Source organism: Anopheles gambiae, chromosome 3, assembly GCF_943734735.2.
Source record: "Anopheles gambiae chromosome 3, idAnoGambNW_F1_1, whole genome shotgun sequence".
NCBI classification, from domain to species: Eukaryota; Metazoa; Arthropoda; class Insecta; order Diptera; family Culicidae; genus Anopheles; species Anopheles gambiae.
Genome location: NC_064602.1, coordinates 42,933,714 through 42,954,655, shown reverse-complemented (window position 1 = coordinate 42,954,655; position 20,942 = coordinate 42,933,714). Strand labels below are relative to the sequence as shown.

The window sequence follows — 20,942 nt, the reverse complement described above, 5'->3', positions numbered from 1 at the left end:
GCTTCGTTACCTTCGTTAGTGTGATTGCAATCGCCGGCATAACACAAAAGCAGGGCTAAAGACGAGACTTTGGCAAAATAAAAGCACTGCTCAATGCACTTGCACCTTTTCGCTCCTTTGCATAAAGGCTGGTTGGACTTCCGGGTGCAAGCGTACGACGAACGGCAAGTGTGTGTGTGTGTGTGTGTGTGTGTGTGTGTGTGTGTGTGTGTGTGTGTGTGTGTGTGTGTGTGTGTGTGTGTGTGTGTGTGTGTGTGTATGGTGGTGTGACCAGACGACACTAGGGGTAGTACCCCATTAAAATCCACACCAGCGACTGTATAACGCTGCGAACGGATAAAGGACAATCTCCCCTTTGCACATGGTGTGGTGTGTGGTGGGCACATGTACACTACGCTATCCTAGCCCAGCCAGCACAAAGCCAAATAAATCCTAGCCCCTTTATCCGGCTCGTCCAGTGCGCCGGCAGGCAACAACCTCTCCAAAGCTCCAAAGATTTTGTTGGTGTGTGCGACTTTCGGGCAATTCTCGGATCCAGCTCCGAGATACAGCTTCTTAACGAGCCTTCAGACTACGTGAAGGAGGTCTCAAACTTTTCTTAGCCAAATCCTGCACAGTAGTACCATCCAGCTGGGGCCGTCCCGGCTTATTCCACCAGGCCCCGTCGGCTACCTCACGCGCTCCTCATCGCTTCTATAATACTATTCCCACGGTGAGCGTATACTGGCCGACCGGCCCCAGAAGGCGTACAAGAATTACCCACAGCTCAGCTGCTCTCAAGAAAGCACACACACACACACACCGCCACCTTTGGGCTCAACGCGTTCCACAAGCGAAAGGATTATGAAGACGAGCTTCTCGTACCCACAACACAACTACAGATGACCCCTTCGGCAGCACAACCACAGCCAACAGCACAGAGTTGCGCCAACAATGTTCGGATGTAAACGATTTCTTTCAATCATGCAGATAAAGCGGAGATTTACGACAGCCAAAGCCGGGGGCGGGGGGATGAGATTGCGCCTCGAAAATCGGTACCAAATTGTCCTCTTCCGTGTGAAGTGGCGGCTTAAAGGGATAAGGAGCGGGATGGGTTGGACGGAACAGTGGCATAGTCCACCCCGTCCACCAATCCACACTCTATCGAGCAATGTAAAGGAAGCTCGTTAGGCATACATCAACCTTAAGAAAGAGAGAGAGCGAGCGAAAGAGAAAGCGATACAAGCGATTGATTTTAATGATCATGATTTGTTGTTCGCTTGCAAATGATGTTGGATGATTGTTGCGCGTGTTGAAGAGCGGTTTATCTCGGCCCGCTATTTGGTTAGCCTGTTTGGGACAGCTTTTACGGTAATTTACATTTATAATTGTAAACAAATCGTACTCGAGAGGTAGTGGTGGTGGTGGGCTTCGAAAGTTGACAAGCAATCAATTTGAAGATGAACTATGTTTCACAATTTCATTGGTCGTGGAGTGAGTTCCCTACTAAATTTAGACGCAAGTGTATACACAATGACGATGGAATGTGGCATCTTATTATTGTAAATTGAATCAGCTGAAATAAATGACAAAATAAATGGTTCACCTTAAAAGCGCCTAAGTTTATGCAATTTGCATTGCAAAATAGATTTATTCAATACTTGTTGGTAGATTTAATCTAAAAAAAGAGTATTTTATGCTACAACTTACTTTTTAAAGCTTAAACTGTTCGAAAACAACAATCCAATGATTCGTGCTGCTACGATTGCAAAACCATACATCAACTTACCTTACCTTCCTTTGGCAGAAACATGGAATCTCAACCCGACATGGCTGCTTAAATTGTACAATCTATTAGGACTCAGTTACGGTGCAATCATCTAATTCAATTTACAAAACTGCCAGTGAAAACAAACTCACTGATCCGTACAGTCAAACGATTATGGTTCCATGGTACCATGACGTTACGACTTCTGGTACGAATGATCGTTCCACATCAGCTGCGGAACTCTGCACACACAAAATATACAAACCAAACTGACCTTCCCCATCAGGTGCCCCAAGACCGACCAATGAAATGAGCAAACTGGACGGGCTTCCAGGACTCTGTACTTTTACCGGACAAGGTACATCTCCCACTGAGGGGGTTTTCCGAGCCCGTCCGCAAATAAACCTGAGCCAAAGACGAACCTTTTCCGGCGAAACTCCCCATAGACAATGATGATGCATCGTTCAGTTACTTAGACAATTGATGAGATGTTTGGGTTTTTTTCTCTCGCTCTTTCTCTTTCTTGTATTTTATTATACTTCCTTATTTCATTTGAGTGGCTCCGCAAGGTGAAATCCAAATACGTGCTGAACAGCCCGAACTCAAGAAGAAGAGTACACTTCCAAAGACTATTTCGTCCACATGTGCACAAGTGTCTACAAGGAAATAAAAAAGCAAACACGTAGTATATATGCTGCCTACCTAAACAATAAGAATCATGATGTAGTACTGGTGCTGTTAGTTGGAACTTTCCTAATACCCTAAAGTATGCGTTTCGCTGCAGACTAGAGGGAAATGCCAATATCTGAAGGGTATCATATCCAAGAAAATCTACTGCCAATGTTGGTAATGGTGTTAGAATTTCGGACAAAATATATGCCTCATGTTGAGCCTCAAGTGTTGAGTATGTTGAAAGAATTCTAAGTATTTTTAGCCCACAAATTCACAAGTTTGATGTACATGAAGAGCTGCGATAGCAAGACAGAGATTGGCATTGACGATGAAGATTTACAAAACTGCATGCTGCATCGTACCCTAACCGATTTGTATGTTGCCCCAGTTATCCACTAATCCAATACACCCAAAGCCCTTTCGAAAGCGCTACCGAGCAAATGGAAATAAAAATCTAAACCCCCGGTTTGACATTCTAGCGGAAATGAAATTTCAAACACGTGGAGCTTTACTCTATTTGTAACCATTTTACCTTTCCCCTCAATCCACTGCTAAAGCACACAAATCTGCAAACATGGAAGCAGTTTTGCTGAACGGCAACCATTTCACCCTTTTGTGTGCGATATTTGATTCGAAGCGCGTGCAAAACTTTTCCTCGAAATACAGTGTATTTTGTGCGATGTATTGCTGGAGCGAGAGTTACGTCCAGTGTTGGTCGCTGCGCTGTGCCTAAGTTACATTACATGTAGTGTGTGGAAAGGAAACGTGAATTGTCGATGCTAGATGCTCCCATGGTGCGGTATTGTAGGAAAGTTTTGCTATTCCTTGGAAAGCACACACCGATATGTTTTGCCCCTTTAATGTAGATTGCTTGGCCAAGGAAAATGAAGTAACTTTATTTAAAGTTTTGTTTTATACGGTAACGTCTTATTTGTTGGTGATTTTAGGAAACGTTATTTACTGTTCTTAGGTCCGATACAATGCGTATTGCAGATCAAGCGTACAAAATATGTAATTTTGCACCTTATCTTAAAACAAGTGTAGTAATTTTACGTTGCATGGCCCAACACATTTTTAGTACATCTAGCATTGCCTACATTTAGGCGTAATTATTCTAAAAAATATTCCATTCCGATAGGCTGTGAAAACCCCAGCTGCATTATTCATTCAGCCTCATTATTGCTACTTCATTTGTCGGTAGAGAAATAGAAAAGTAATCAGACATCGCTTTGATTGAAATTCAAACATTCCTATTCATGTTGACGCGTTTCATCCTATCGATTAGCCACTTGGGAGAATTCTCCGCATATCCACAATTGTGTTTTTCATCTATGGAGCTTTCGCATCAATACCAAATCTCGTTTTAAGTGCTTTTTGTGCCTTACAAAACCTCCCCTTTACAGTGATTGCTTAAAATTTCAATCGAACCTAATACGAAACATAAACCACCATCCCAAAACACATGCTACATTCTGATCATTCTGACCATTCTGACATTGTCCTGTTCTCGTTTGATGTCTTACTCTTCCTATAAGCGATAGATAAGGGGCAAGGGGATTGCCTTTATCCTCATCATCCCCGCATCAGCATTTTCGCTTTCATCATCATCATCATCATCGTGAGCCAGTTAGGAAGCAAAAAAGGGCAGCCCTTTTGTAACACGACAGCTGAGCCACCAACTCTACCAGCAGTATTGACAGCAATCCCTACTACTTGAAATCCGTGCCCAATTTGTTTCATATTCTACTGCCGGGTCTACGGTCTGTGTGTTGAAATTTTGTCCCCGGAGGAGTTTCTAGTCACTCTCGTCAGCACTGCTTGTTTCACCATTCTACACTTTCCTCTTGAATGTGGTAATTTAACCTCTCCGGAGTCTTTGTCTATCGCCTCCCATAATGACACTGGAAAGTCCGTCGCTAGTGCAAATTGTTTTCCATTCAGCACGATAAACGGAAATCTCCGAAACAAATCAAGTGTCTTTTTCGGATGATTCGCAGATCTCAGAACAGTTTTTGGACATCATGCAGCACAATTGTTTATCAAACAGCATGAGATTCACTTCGATCAACGAAAGAATTGTTCAAAACATTAAAATTACCCTCTTTTTTTATTCAGATAACATATGGAGCGAAACCATTAGTCAACGAAGCCTTCCAATTCATATCTCAAAACCCCTACAGTCATGCAATCCGCATGACAGAAATGTCTTGTTAACAATTGTTTGTCCCCAAACCAACCAAATCTTATCTCCTGCACTGTTTGGGATATTCAAATAAACATTTGTTCAACTTCCTTCTGGTGTTGGTGGGAAGGATTTTCCTCGATCGACATTGTTAAAGCTTGCTCCCCAGGGAGCGACAGCAACATCATCATCATCATCCGGCCATCTTTCCATTGAGTGTCTTTCTCTTTTTGCAAATCACACTTACGGTTATATTCCCAAACGCTCCCGCCATCGTGGGTTCATGTTCGGGGAGCGTTTGTCTTCCCCTTCGGTATAATATTCTCGTGTGTTTATGTCTATCTCCATTTCGTTTTGCTTCTCTTTCTCACCCGTTAACAGGATTCGGTTGCTCTACCGGACCGGGCTGCTGTTTGTGTCGAATGTGCTCTGCCACACGTTCTACCTGGTGTACGTCAATACGGACGGTTTGACGTCGGGCGGTTATCTGTTCAGCGGTAACAGCATAGCACTGGTAAGTAGGAAGTAGTTCGAAAATCGAATTATCCACGTACCCTCACACGTATCTGCACTATAGGGTATAAGCGTTCAACATTTGCCGCCAGATACCCGCGACATGCCAGGGAACGTTCTAACCGGCCATTCAGTTGGCTGAGATGTGTAATCATAAAAGGGAATGGTAGAACGATTTGAATAGCTTCTGCAAAGATCACACACGTGATTGAGACTTGAGCTTTGGCTTGTGTGTGAGTGTTTGTTGTGTGGGTTTGTTAAAAAAGAATATAACGATAACGGTCCGTTTAACAGAGTAATTTCAAGGAACTGTGGAATTTATAAACTTTTTCTGTGTATTTGTTTTTAATTGGCAATCTTTTTGCAATCGTTCTCCTTGGAAAAATAAGTGTCCTATTTCTAAAGATGGCACCATTGCTTTGTTCTTTTTTTAACTGTACTTAATTGATGATACAATTCGTAAACCTATACAATGTTTAATGCAATTTACCGTTTATAATGAACATAACAATAAGTCTCTTCTATTATGCCAAAAGCGTTTAATTATGCCCGCCTTAATTAATTTTGAATACATTTCAATCAATAACATTGCCGAATACATCCAGTTGCACTGCACGTTGCATACTTCAAGTAACAGATAGCCTACATTTAGGCGCTAATGTGTAGACTATTGAAAAGTGTACACCTGCAAAGAAAATCAATTTGCACGATCTTACAAAAGTGAAACAATTATTATCTGCACTCAAAAATCATCGCACTGAAAAGTACTGTTTTACTGTCTAGTGTAACTGCAACCTTATGCTATACCGATTTTGCTGTTGCTGCCAACATCGTACAGCTAGCACCTTCCATTTCATTCCTTTTGATGCACGTGTTACCATTTTTTCCGTTTCTCGGTACCTCACACGAAATCTCACACCCGCTTTGAAGTATGTAACGGAAGGCGCAAAAAATAAACCTTCTCACTCCCGCCTGTGAGTGTTTAACCTTTCCTGCAACGACTCCCGAACCAGCATCGGGGCAGAGATTTCTTTTCACGACACGGTGCCGATGGCGCTGATGCACTTCCCGTAGGTATTTGGGCTGCAAACAGTTGCAAAAAAAAGCGGAACCAGAACCATTGTCATGAAGGGGATAGGAGGACCACACACTACTTTCTGCTACTGGTGGGAAGCGCAGCACGACACTGATTGTTATGTGTGTCCCTGAGCCGGGAGAGCATCCAAAAAAAAGGCAACTCTCACATCGATAGTTGAGAAATGGAGTTTTACCCGTTCACGCTTACGCGAGAGGTATCGTTTTTGTACGCTTTTTACCGAAAATCAAAACGACCAGTGGGGCAGAGAAGTGAAGGTGCCGACTCTTCTGAGAAAATAATTCCCCCCCGTTGGGGATGCCATTTGTTTGGACTTGGTTTTGAGTACCTATTGAGTTCGCTTTTTTTGTTGTCGTTGTTGCCTGTTGTCTGAAGCACCGGTAGCAAGTTGGATCACGTTTCCGGAGAAAACACATGCCATTCTGCCGGCTATCAGTGCGCAGAACAAATAATAGGGGAACTTACTAATCGAATATTCTACCAAGCAGCTTCCTCGTTTTGTCGCGCTCAATGTTAAAGAGATAGTTCCCGCTGTATCAGTGTTTCGTCCTTCCTTACTGGTTGAGGATGAGAGTGCTCGTTACCGCTTCATAGTAAGCAACCTGTGGGCCAGGCAGTCCGGTTGTTCCGGTATGCTAAAGTATGGATGGAGTTTGGATGCGATTCAGCGAAACTTGTCCCACGAGACGGTCCTCGAACAGGTTCAATGTGTATGAATTTTCCATTTACCGAGCTTTCTCCTTCTCGGATACGGGAATAAGAATACACACTGGAGCTACTTTTTTGTGCAAAATTTTTCCGGCTGTGCAAGAACAAAGCTTATCTAAGAGCAGTTTGTTTTTTCGCGTATGCCCAACAGCAACGAAAGCTGTAGGGCGGCAGGGCAGGTAAATAATTCATAATGCCGCTGATTGCACCGGTAACCATCGCGAGCGGATGGGTGCAAATGATGGTTGTGCTAAGATTCGGACCTTTCAATATCCGGGACCGGAGAACAACAATCCGGACCAATTGAAAGGCCTTGTGTGTGTATGTTCTTTGGTGGTTGGGTTTATTGGTTATGACGTCTGTGTTCCGGTACAAGAATGGGGAATGTTTTTACGACCTCCCTCGAATGTTGACGTGATTGTACGAATGAAATATGCAATATGTGGCTGTATGTAGCTATTTGGTATAGTGGTTCTTTTCTTGGATTAATTATTTTATGCAACATCCTTTGGATTCTCTGTATCAAACAGTTAAAAAATAAGAACGAAGAGGAGATACCAAATATATTTCTCAACGGTGGTCGGCAAAGTTCGGCTCACATGATGCTATTTACTGCCCAAGTCTCTTTTCCCTTCTTAGAGCCGTCCTGCATTTTTATGCTTGATCTATAATTTAGTCCTTGGCGTAGACTCTATGGGTAGAATTTGATATAAAATAAAATTCGAACTATTCAATTTAAATCTCAAAAACAAAATGTATTACATAAATTAGATTGACACAGTTTGAGTGCTCTCGTTCCACTGAAAGACCGTAGGAAGGTAGTTGTTTTGTAGTAATGCATCACATTTGTTTTTAGAATGTGTTGTTCGCTTTTTAACTTTACCCTGTGAGAGCTAACTTTTATATCTTTAGTATAAAGATTGAGTATTCTTTTTATAAAAAAGAAAAAAATAATAATAATAACATACGTTCTTTTCATCACCACGATCTTCAACCGCTACACACGCCATTCAATTGCATAGCTTTAGGCGCTTAGCGAAATTGGCAGAGATATAATTCGCCGTTCATTACAATCAATTTTAGATTCCTTGAAAACGATTTGGATCAGTTGTATGAATTATCTAATTGTTTAATATTTAATTTGAAGTCCCCAAATAATAGCCGACTTCACGAATAAAGAACAGTCGTTTAAAGTTCATTTTAGTTTAACCAAGGTCATTCCTGTTAAAATAAACGATCGTAGAAACAGTTATTGCATATAGGCAAACGCAGGGAAAATAAATCGCGCAATATAAGTAAACGACTATTAATTTGTATCGCATACGCTCTTGACGATCGTTTGTTTAACGACGACCTAGGTCCAGTCGTTAAAATTAACAAGTCAACTCAATACGTTAATGATGCCGAATTTGAGCAATTTTTAATGACTGTTTATTTTTAACTATTTCTTTCGCGATTCCGACAATTAATTGGATATCCAATCCCGTTGCATACCTTTAGGCGACGAGTCCTATTAAGAGTCAACATTGCTTAGCTAAATTTGTTAATGGGGATGTTATTGGAATCTAAAGATATCATTATATGGATTCTTTTCATATCATCGTTTGCCAATGTAATTGAGTCTCACTTTCCAAACAAAGACACACTTTCGGAACACATTTTAATGAGAGCTGTATTTTTTGTATTTGCATGGGTAAATAAATCACATCTCTTTACAGCAAATGTCTTGCCATATGATTCCCAGTTGATCATCACTATCAATACCGTACACATACACACATCCACATAATGAGCAAAGAAAACCTGCCGGGGAAAAACAGTTGCACAATTTGCCTGATGCCCATCGGCTACATCTGTTAATGATGCAGTTTCTCATTTCCTGTCCTGGGTTTTAAAACCAGCAGCACACACACACAGAGTCCCCGTCCACTGTGTGTCCCTCCTGTGCTCATATAATTGTCGAATGCATAATGAGTGTCACCGATACCCGGTGGCGTAGTTAATGACATCATTTTGTTGCTCCCGAAGGAATCAGGCCTCGTTTGGTACTGTAAAAGAACTGCTTCCAACCTCAAAAGCAACAAGCAGGCAACAGAACGCCGTGAGATGGCGTAAGCACCGCCATTAATTGAGTCGTGCCACGGTTACATTCCCAATCAGATCAATCCATCGCCACAATGGCGACGACCGACCGTGGTTCTGTGGCCGCGAACCTCTCTCAAAGACAAAAAAAACCTGGCATGAGGGCACACGGTAGTTCGCAAAACTGATGAAGTCGCCCATCTCCTACGGGTGCACCGCACCGCTGGAACACTCAATTTGCTTGCTTTACTTTGGCTCTCTGCATGCATGCGAGTGTGTGTGTGTGTATGTGTGTAGGGCGGAAAAAAGGAGTAAGTTTCTCGTCAACCAGCGCCCCCAACTCGGAGCAGTACGTGACAACGTGACATTCGTCGAGTGGACGGTACGGTACAGTACACCCCCTCGGGGATAAAAGTTCGATGAACAAACGGAAATCCATCGTCCCGTGTCCTATCGAAACAGTGGGTTGTATGAGCGAGTAAGGGTAGAACCAAGAGTAAGGGCAAGCGAACGAGTGTGTCCTCTTGTGGACGTCATCAATATCCGAAAACACACACACACACGCGCTAACGGGATGTAGTGTGTTGTGTTCCGCACTGATTCGGGGCCAGAAAGTACTTCCGACTTGCGCCAATTAGTTGACAGACCGGATACGACGAGGTTCGGACGAATGTGGCGTTCGATTTGGCCTCGACTGCACGCGCATACCTCTCCAATCCGCGGAACTAATTGGAAATGCATGGATCGACCTAAGCACAAGCACATTCCATTGTGTGTGTCTGTGTTTCCAGCGTAACCCGCGGAGCAACCACAGAGCAAGCAGCACATCCGTCCCGAAGAGGGACATTCGAGGGGTGTGTGTGTGTGTGTTGAGTGGCAAATTTTAATGAAATGTATAGGTAACGTGACGCACCACCGTGCGCCAATTATTTCCAGTTCTGATTGGAATCTACGGTACATGTGTGTTTGATTTGGGTATCGTAAACATGTGTTGTGTTGGGAGTCTTTTGTTCCACTATCTTGTTTGAGTTTCTTTACTGTAAATTAGAGGAGAGCGTATTGATTAAGTGCCCATACCTAAGACATTTTTTGTATATACAATTATGCAATCGTTATACAGTCTATGACGCGGTTATGCGGTTACGCGGTGAAACTGCTTAAAAGCCAGAAATATCAGAATTTCTGCACGAATCATATAAAAAATTGGTAAAGTGTATAAAAGTACTGAATTAAATTAAAAAAAACTCCGAGTAACCAATAGTATTTTGATCCAAACTTTGTCCATAGAGTTATCAAACCACATACTTCCTATGTTAAAGATACACTCACTTAGTCTTTAACGACTTTTAATGTTCAAACACCTAATTCAATAATTTAATGCTTTGCTAAAAAGACGGAGCGTCGGTGGATTTGTGTGCTTTTTTTGTTTTCCTCTTGTCATTCGATGTACTATTCAAGGTATCTAAATTGAGCTGCTTATGAACGCGTGAACGATTCTCCTCGCTCGACATCAACGCATTCAAATATTAATTTCATTACATACAGTTACAATTTACTCCGGTTGTGCGGAATGTACAACATTTCCTATGCTTTATTTTTTAGTTGCTTTTTAAGGATGCTTTTTAAAACTGTTTACATCTCACACGATTTAATGAGTTTTTCAAAAAAAAAATCATTTGGTTCAAACGACACCAATAAGTCATGGGAACGATTGAGAAATTGGGGAGAACGATCAATAAATTGGAAGTGAATTCAAAACAAATTCATAAGATAAATTTTTCATCCTTAAATTCCCCTAAAAATTTAAATGATAATTGTAAACGCTTTCTTTTTTATCTTTAATTTTTTTTTTTTTCATTTCAATGAATAACCAAATAATCACGATCAAAAACAAAAACTTAAAATCAGTCATTTAAGTACTAAAATAGCTTAATAAAAAGGTTAATTTTCAATTAATTTGTATGTATTGTATGATAAAAAAAAGTAATTTCACGTTGATGATTACGTATACAATGGATTCAGATGTACTCTGATGCACCGCAGAGGCTCAGATTAAAAGGAATTTACGATGGAATTACGCTGAAGTCGGTTTGGCGATAGTTTGTGCCTGAAAAATTAATTTAATACGTAAAGACTGTTCGACATTTCCCAAGTTTTCCCGTAATATGAAATACCGTATTCTAAAAATACCACCGGTGGTTTACTGACCGACAGAAAATATTCATTCATTCAAAATATTCATGAATAATTTCTATTGATGAATATTCTATTATTCTGTTTATACATTTTTTTTTTTTGAATTTCAAGCTGTTTCTTCTGTTGAAACAAGAACACTATTACAATTGCCTACATTTAGGGGCAAATATGTCAACATTTAGGCGCAAATACTTCGTCGATATAGGAAACATTAACCAATTTTCTTTAAAAAATGCTTTTATTTTCTCTCCCGTTTCGTACAGGGATTTTGTATACTGTTTAGCTTCGTGGTGAAGGCAGAGCTGAAGCAAGACACAACCGAGTCGACCAGCAGCAAGTCCAGCACCAAAAATAGCCTGGACGAAAACTTTTGCTCGGGATCAATCAATAGTCCGTTAAGTTGTAAGTGTGCGCGATCCCCCAAACTTGTCCACGTGCTTAAGATCTATATGTATCTTTCCATGAATACTCTTCCCATCCAGTTTATACCAATCAGGAACTAGATAAGGATAACGAATGCCTCTCGTCGGTGGGTAAGACAACGAAAATTCCTCTGACAATACTGTCCTCGCAGCAGCAGCAGCAACACCCTTCCTCATCATCATCAGTCACCCAGCCGCTGATGCAACAGCAGCAGCAACAGTCTGCAGCAGCGCCCCACATTACCACCATCGAACCCTGCCTGCAGGTGGTAGACTTAGAGGGTCACAGTATGGACACGTTCCTGGGTGCTGCGGGCGGAGGGCTCTGCAGCTACACGACCGTCACCACCGGACCACCGTTCGGGGCGGGCGGTTGTTACGATCTTGCCGGCAGTCTGCTGCTACCTCCCGGTCCGGGCTCGATGGTGGTCGGTGGTACGAGCGTGCCGGCACTCATTACGATCGAAACCAGTCCCAGCATTGTGTTAGCGGCTGGACCACCTCCACCGTCAGGACCACCACCCAGCTCGGGCAGTGTTAGCATCGAATGGCATCAGCAGCAGCAGCAGCAACAACAGCAACACTCACACGCTTGTGGCCATCGTCCCGAACCGCTGCCGGCGACCGTAAGCTTTCTGCCCACGATACCGACCGCCGATGGGGGCGATTTCGTTGGCGTGGGCACACTGGACATCCTGAAGGGCGTCGGGCAAGGTAGTTAATCTATGCATCCTTATGTCCCTTTAGTATGTGTGTGTGTGTGTGTGAACTCTCCAGTGCAAGCAGTCAATATTGATGAGTTTGAGTCTGAAGAAGACACTAATTAAACGTCCTTGGTGACGGCGTAACTTCACACACACACACGTACATCTTTCAAGACGTTTCAATCATGCCACTTTGCACTTGTCGTTCGCCACCGTTGCGAAAAAGGAACCACCTTGCAAGAACCCCCTTCGGGCGACGCTTGTCACCATCTTGTCTCCATGGAACCGCTGCTTCAAGTGCAGTCTCTCTCTCTCTCTCTCTCTTTTATGGCCACTCTAACACCCTCCTTCGTTTCTTTATGTCGTTCTTATTCCCCCGCGGGGTTCCAGACAGCATCATCGGCATACGTGGCAAAGCGCTCGAAGTGAACGATGGTGGCAGCAGCAAGAAGGTTGTTACGGTAATCGAATCATCCAGCGGTGGTGGTGGTACACTACCCCGTCAAACGGGGAAAGCAATCATGACGGCGACCCAGACCACTCCATCACCTACCACCTCGTCCTCGTCCCAGGGCACAGCAGCACCATCACCGCTGATCCCGTACTACTCCGAGCAATCGTCGGTGGCGGGCGCAGTGGTAAGCAAAACGGTCCCAGCGCCGCCCATCATTACCGTCACGTCAACGGATGATGGCAGGGCAGCGACGGCGTGTGGTGGTGGTGGTGCTGGACGCCCGCTCGACGGTATGCTCGATCGAATCTCGCACGATCTCGACTACCTGCTGAACCGCACGACCGGCGGCGACACGGGTGCATCATCCTCCTCCTCAGTAGTACCGATTCAGCTACGACCAACGACCGGGCCATCATCGGTAGCAGCAAGTAGCAGCAGCAGCAGCATCGGTACCAGTACAGCGACCGGATCGGCAGCACCACCACCACAACCGGGCGGCTCCATTAGCGCACCACTAATGCCCACTTGCCACAGTGTTCACGAAGTAATTATCGAAGAGTCTGAAGACGTAGATAGTTAAATATTTGCTCTGCAGCAGCAGCAGCAGCAGCAAACCGACACAGGATAGGAAGGAAGCCACCGGAACCCTAGAAGGTCGCCTCTACACAAGTGAGTTGTAAAGAACCCGGTAGAATGAACCCGTCTATTTTGGACATTCGGTTCTCAGTGTGGGTTTGTGTTGATGAAGACAGGTTTTCCAGGTTTTTTCTACGACCATTCCCCTTCCTTTTAGGGATGCGCTACTTTTGTTTTAACTACCCGTTTCGATAGCTCCAGACTGATATGCTCACCATAAACTATACACAGGGATGATATTCAATCGCCTGTGTGCCAGTGCCACCTCCCGTTGCGCCACGCTCCATTTCATTCAATTCAATCACTCTCATTCTCATCGTCAGCATCATCATCATCATCATATCATCGCACGGATATTGACATCCCTTTTCTTCAGTGTGTCCTCCTGTTAAACGGGCTGGAAAGATTGGCTTCATTATCATATACTCCGGGTGGAAGCTTCCCGGGACGCTGCGTTCCGGGAGCAGTATCATGCAATTAGCGATAATGTAATAAGGCAAGCTCCTGGGCGGGCGAGTTGGTTGCTTTGGAGCTCCAATCACATAACGACCGTCGGAATGATGTAGCTCTTTTTGTGCTTTCATTTTCATAACGTCCATCCAGCATCGGATGGATGTTTTATTCTCGACAAGCCGCTAGAATCGATGCCAATTCCAACTCCCTTTTTTATTTGAGAACATTGGCCATGAAGGCAAAATGACTCGCCCAATTCGTTTTGAACGATGAAAGTGAACTAATTGATCGGATTTTGCTTCCCGTTTTTATCATGCCACCCAGGCTCCCAAAATCACATCCATCTTGTTCGGGAGTGATTGGGCTTGCTGGCCGAGGGGTGAATATTGTGTAGCTTCTTGTAGCAATGTCATGAAGCGGCCGATCTCTATCATCATCCCGACAAAACTAGTTTATTTGGCGTGTTTTCAGCACGCAGCACGCAACAACCGAGGGGTGGTGATGGACTCTTCCGGTATGGTCATCACCTGTCAGAGGCAGCAGCAGCAGCAGCAGAATATCGCTGTATTCCTGGAGTGAGGGGGGAGAAAGTCCCTTTCTCTGTCACTTATTCCATCCCGCTATGCTAACGCACGGCCAGCACTGACTTATCTCTGTGAAAGCCCCTGTCCTACCAATCATGCCTGGTAACCGTTTGTGTGTTCCTTTCAACGAAACTTTCGCCCCAAAGACGGGAAAGCAACCTAATTCCCGACTTTTCTCCCAAGGGATCATAAATCTTTGGGCGCGCCCAGTTTTATCCATACAAAAGGGGTTGGAGAGTTGGCAAAAAGGCGCAATGAATGATGGAGTAGCAAAAGTGTAACGTAATGGATAGGCGCGCTGTGCCAAGTGTGCGATACGCAAACCACAAAGAAAAAGCTGTGCTGGGAAGGAAAAACTAGCAACGAACAGAAATGAAAAACCACACACACAAAATAATACAAATCTTACGTAGGGAAGAAAACCAACCAAAATAGGACACGACGAAACACGCGGTTTTTATATACAAATAGAAAATTCTACACTCTAAGCACAAGCGAGGCGCAAGAACGGTTCCAGTTAAAACAGAGCTAGTGTGTAATGGATTTAGATACAAAAATGAAGCAGGTTTTGGTGATCATTTAGTATATGTGTGTTTTTTCATGTGTAAATAGTAGCACAATCCCATAGAACTGTGTACATAATTAGGAAAAATTTCAACAATAACAACAACAACAAGAAAAAACACTTTGAGGATACATTTTCACCCAGACGCCGCAGTGAGGCGTGTGTACAGCACATAAGTACGATACGATATTGGTTATCCGTTGTTGTCCCTTCCCAGGGTGGCGGTGTTGGACAGGGAGAGAAGGGGCAGGATCGACAAGACAGGATGATCTTCAAACAAAAAAAAAGGCTGACTGGCAACTGTTGTATCCCATTTTCTGTTTATTTAATTGACATTTTTCTATTACAAAATTAGATGGTTGTTGCCGAAAGGAGGGGAGCTTAAAACGGATTTGTCATGTTTTGTTGGAATTTCACAAAAAAAAAATAAGAATCCATTAACATACCATTATAGTACAAACATATGTATTAACAGTGTTTTGTACAGGTTTGTTTCATTATTTTACTTTTGTTCAATTTTTAAATCATATGAGAAGTGCAAATTACTGTTGCAATCGAGCCAATCAATTAATACACACCCAAAAAGATGAGCACAAGCTTCTGTTTTTTTTACGAAATTAATTTCTTCCTTGTGACGAAACTTTAATAGCAAATAGCATGGACAAAACGATGTACGAAAAAAAACTTGTAAGCAAAAAAAAATATGGAAGGTTTAAAAACTTATACAAAAACGCGCGATGGCGCGCAAAACCAAGCACGTGAACCAGTGAGGAGTGAGAAAAGGGAGGGACAAGTGAAAAACTTAAAAGAAGTGCATAACTGAGTTAAGAAAACAACAGTGAGAAAGAAAGTAACAAGAAACAAGAAAATAAACGAAAAGCTATAGCTAGAAGTGGATAAAATAGGGTAAGGAATTTTAACGTTCCTCACATTGTACAGAAAATAACAGGAAAAAAAGGAAAAACAAAACACACGAAAACGACAAAACATGAAAGAGGATGAAAGAGGAAAACCAAACCGGCGGTAAACCCGAAAAAAGCTGTCGTTTCGACAGTTTTTCCTCGGTGGAAATGTGTGTGTATGTGTGTGAATGCGAGAGAGAAAGATAGAGAGAGAGAGAAATAGAAAGAGAAAAAGAGATAGAGAAATGAGCGAGTGTATATAAAAATATGTATGCGCATCGTCGTTTGTGCACACGATGCGAGGATGAAAATAATTAAAAAAGTTCGTTTGATTTTGTGAAACCCCGGTGCCGAAAAACTCGTTTCCCGTTGCTTTGCGGGAAAGAATGCGTTTCAGGGTAAGTAGAAAGTAGAGGGGAAAAAACCAAACAGGGTGTCAGGTAAGTACTAACATAGTGGATGAATTCTCCTTAATTTTAGAAGAAAAATTGAAATTAATTTCAATTCATTTTTCTTTGTCATAAATTTGCAAGTCTTTACTGTACTGTTTTTTCCTGCTATGGTTAGGACCAGCATGTCATACACAGTCGAGCTCATTAATGGCTGAAGTCCGGCCTACACCGACTAAAGTCATTGCGCCAAAAAAGACGAAAAAGAAAGCAACTATGCTTCGACTATGCTTTCCCGGTTCACTATGTTTCGATACTTCAATTCCAAATTATTATATCATACTTTTTCAAAAATCGTTATCTAGAGGATGGTAAGTAAACGCGGGCATTACGGGAAAGATGGACACTTGTCTTGAAAACTGGATAAAAGTTATTAGTGAATTATTCAACAATATAGTATCCAATCTGGAGGTGTGACAACACATTTGAGAACCATTTTTGGCATGATTTCTATCAAATTTGTACAACAAATTTTCAATCGTGCGCTCGTTTGTGGATCTAATTTGGCTACTATGCATCTTAACCCTGTCACTGGCAACCAAAAAAACATCATATTCCAGGCAACCGGGCTACCCGGGTAGCCAGCGACTTTGGAAGCTTATAACTTTTGAATGCGTAATCCAATATTGATGCAATATTCTGATGAAAATTAAATAAACTATTGCAATTTTTAAAACTGTGCATAGATTGGATCAACTCGCTACCGTTTTTTAGTTATAGCTTTTCAAAGTTGACAGGATTCTTTTGAAAATAATTACAAAATGTAAAAAATATTTTGTTCAGTATTTTACAACATTTTCGCAGCAAATTGGCTCCAAAAGCATTGAGAACTGTATGTTACACGTCTTGTATAAATTTTTCAGAATTTTTCTATCAGCCATAAAAAGGATAAAGGAGTTTTGATTTGAATAAAAACCGTTACAACATACCAGTCATAATAATTTTATAAAATGCACATCTGCGACAAATGCAAAAACTTCATAACATGGTCTGTATTGGTAAGTTATGTTGATTATACATTGTGAAGAGACTGAATTAAATTGTTGATTTGTTGATTAACAGATGTCATCACACAACCTTTAAAAAAAGGTAACCGGAAGTCATGGACCAACCAGCCACTGGAGAAAGCATACACAGAAAACTTTTTTTACTGAACTTCAGTAAAATTTTACTGAAATTTTTTTAACTGAAGTTTCAGTAATCCTTTCAGTAAAAAGAATGTTTACTGAATCATTCAGTAATGTCCGGTGCTCACCAAAATGACAGCTCGTTTACTGAAATCCCAGTAAAGCCATTATCATATTACTGATTTTTCAGTAGTTGGTAGCGAATAAAAAATCACGAAATACTTCTTTTAAAAAGGGAGTTTTTATTGATGCGCAGATATTGCCAGTCGCTCAGTTCATATTAATACATGTTTCGTGTTGTTTTATACAGTTTTTATACTGTATTTCACCGCCGCAAGTGTAGATGGTTCAGTAAGCGCTCACAGACACCACGCAATTTCAGCAAGCACAGTGGATTGTAGCAAACATTTTACACACCAACACGGCTGCCAATTCTTTTAAATTAATCCCGTAAGCCGAAATATTACCTGAAATTTCACCAGGGTGCCTGTAAGCGCCTACAAAATCAACTTTTTGCACATCACGAGCAAGTAGGTATCGCATTGTTTTGTTTTGATGATCTGACTGACAGGTCGATTTGACAGAATGAATTGCTGCAATTTCAGTAATTTGTTTTACTGATATCCAGTGAAACGACTAATTTGACACTTATTTTACTGATTTTCAGTAATATGTGCATTACTGAAATGCATTCAGTAAATTGTTTTACTGAAAATCAGTAAAAAAATGACATTTATGCTGAAAATCAGTAAAATTTTCTATTACTGAACCGTTTCAGTAAAAAACTTTACTGAAGCAGGATGAGAAAATTTGCTGTATACAAATCTGCGAAGAACGGATTTTCTGTTAAACAGCAGCCATTCATTATGCTGTTACTCCAGTGGCGGATCTAACGGTAGGCGGACTAGGCGGTCCCGCCGATTTAGGGGCCCCGTAGATCGCCATTGTATAGTATGCCGTATAGACAGAGTACTAGCGACAAGGGCCCCCGGATGGATGGCCGTTAGGGCCTCAAGGCTGGCGAATCATTTGCACCCCCCCCCCCCATCCCCCCCCCCGTCAGCAAAAATCAGATCGACGGCATTTCAATCTCCTAACAGCAAGTTTTGTGCCGCTACCACCCCCCCCCCCCCCCCCCCCCCGCCACAACAACATGTACCATTTACAGAGGGCCTCAGCTCGTCTTTCCGCCTAGGGCCCCCGATCCACCACTGTGTTACTCGCACGACGCTGATGATGCACTTCACGAATAGATACAGGTATCAACCATCAGTGCCAGTGTGGGAACCCAGTCACCCGGGCGGAATGAAGATGAAGAGGCCCGAAACCAAAATGCAAAATGCCAATGTACAAGCGATGTGTGATTGGGTAACCTTAAAATTGCTAAATGGGACAAAAATTTTCAGTTATTTTCCAAAAATTGGGATCGCCCACTAAATCCACCGTTAAATCCGACACGACCGCAACTTCACGAAAGATGATTAACAAAAGACGAGTACAAGGTAGAACGAATAGGCACACCATACCCGAAATGTGCAGGAACCGATATCGATGAACGTAAGTATTGCACCAGTGCGAATGAGAAGTATAGGGTAAATGTACCAGTATTGGGCAGGTTAGTGCAGCAGTTTCACTAAAACAGCCCCTACACTTAAAATTTTTATCACTTTTCATGAAAGTGACGTTATTTTGAACGATAAACTTTCAAATTATGTTGTGCTATTTTTTATTTGCCATTTCAAATGCATTTTCTAGCGACAAATTCATGAAAATGCAAACACTGTTTTTGTTCCTATTTTCGGCAGTTTGGTCCTATTTTCGGCTGACTGTGCTCCTATTTTCGGCAACGCGAATACGGGTCGGTAAATGTTTTAATCAATGCCAATAGGTAGACAAAAATGTTTAAAACAATTTTACACTGTCACTTTCCTAAAATTAGTGTTGACAAAGTACTTAAATTATTAATTTTTTGTTGCCCATTTTGGGCATTTTGCTCGCAATTTTTATAGTCACTTTGATGTGATCTACAATCAAAGTAGGCATTGGAGAAATGAGACTGCCTGACGGCTATAAAGTACGGCTCCCACCGGCTCTCAAATTATTATTTTTCTCTCAAGTTATTTGATTATTTATAGTGAAATTGGTGATATTTGATACAAGAAATGTCGTTTTATGTGTCGACATACGCATTGCAGTTTTCTGATAAAGTTTTCAATGAATATTCAACGAAATCAGAAGTGTATTTTTGTTTCAAGTTTCGGCAGGATCCAACAGCATTGATCTGTCAAAAATCAACACTTACCGTGTGCCAATTTTCGGCAGCATTTAAAGTGAATAATTACTTGTTTTTAGTGATTTTAAAATTCCAAGCGGGCTAGTATAAAATCTGCAACCAAAGAAACTTTCATAAAAACCAAACTTTTATGTTTAAGTGCTCTGGTTCTCTTAATAATGAAAACTGGCGAACTATTGGCTAACAACAAATCTGCCGAAACATGTTGAACTCGGCACATTTTGTTTGATATTTTGAAAAATATGCAAGAAAATGATGTGAAACTTCGTACATGAATAACAAATGAGCATTTCTCTATTTCAAAAATATGTGTTGAGACAATTTCCATCGCGTTTCTGCGTAATTATACGTTTTTACTTACTGCCGAATACTGGTACAGTTACCCTAGTACATATATTGCGTACCATATGCGAGAAACGGAAAATGTAGTCCTTACACATTGGTGTGATGTTGATGGCCGGTGGTAAGTTGGGAACAATATACAAAATATCCCATTAATTGAAAATGCAATTAGTACGATGGTAAACAGTGATAGCAAATGTTTGTGACAATTTCCCGTTTTTTTTGGAAAATTTCTCGGGTTTTCCCGTTTTTTCCGGAAAAATAAAATTCCCGGCTAATTCCCGGTTTCCCGGTTTTCCCGGTTGAGTGGCCACCCTGCTACTAGCTACTGCTGAAAGTGTTGCGGTTTGCCTTTATTAAGATTACATGTTTTTCAGGATAGTGCTTCCCAATTTCAAAACGCCCTTCCTGTTTTATTAAGATAAATTCTTAACAAATTAAAATAAAATTTTCTGGTCGCTTTTCTTTCAAAAAGGTAAATTGGGACATTTTCATGCTCATTTTACTGTTTCGGTCGATGATCAAAGCAAGAAAATTGTGCGTAAAACCAACTGACGAAGCTCATCTTCACGCGGTATAGCAACGGCGCGCTTAACTTTCCCCAAGCAAACACCTCGCGTATGATTTGCGAGGCAACGTAATCAAATCAAAGTAAGTCACCGAAGTTGCGACAAAAAGAAGCTTTAAAAGCGACGGCATAGTCTTATCTTTAGCTCTTTCTCTTTCCTGCTGCTAACTGTAATAAAATTAACACAGTAAAGAAACGACCATTTTTGCACCCATTTTAAAAGACCATTCGGCAAGTTAATATTAAC

General features: G+C 41.8%; 1 protein-coding gene across 2 annotated transcripts in view; it reads left to right on the top strand.

Annotated features, from left to right (window-relative positions):
* The window catches only part of LOC3292069 (uncharacterized), a 202,709-nt gene extending 186,351 nt beyond the window's left edge, over positions 1-16,358 (top strand). For both annotated transcript variants that reach the window (XM_061655321.1, XM_061655320.1), the window contains exons 21-24: positions 4,983-5,115; positions 11,460-11,598; positions 11,679-12,332; positions 12,713-16,358. In XM_061655321.1, coding sequence (XP_061511305.1) covers positions 4,983-5,115; positions 11,460-11,598; positions 11,679-12,332; positions 12,713-13,356 — 1,570 coding nt within the window. In that variant the 3' untranslated portion in view covers positions 13,357-16,358. The remainder of the gene's footprint in view (positions 1-4,982; positions 5,116-11,459; positions 11,599-11,678; positions 12,333-12,712) is intronic.
* Positions 16,359-20,942: the final 4,584 nt, after the last annotated feature.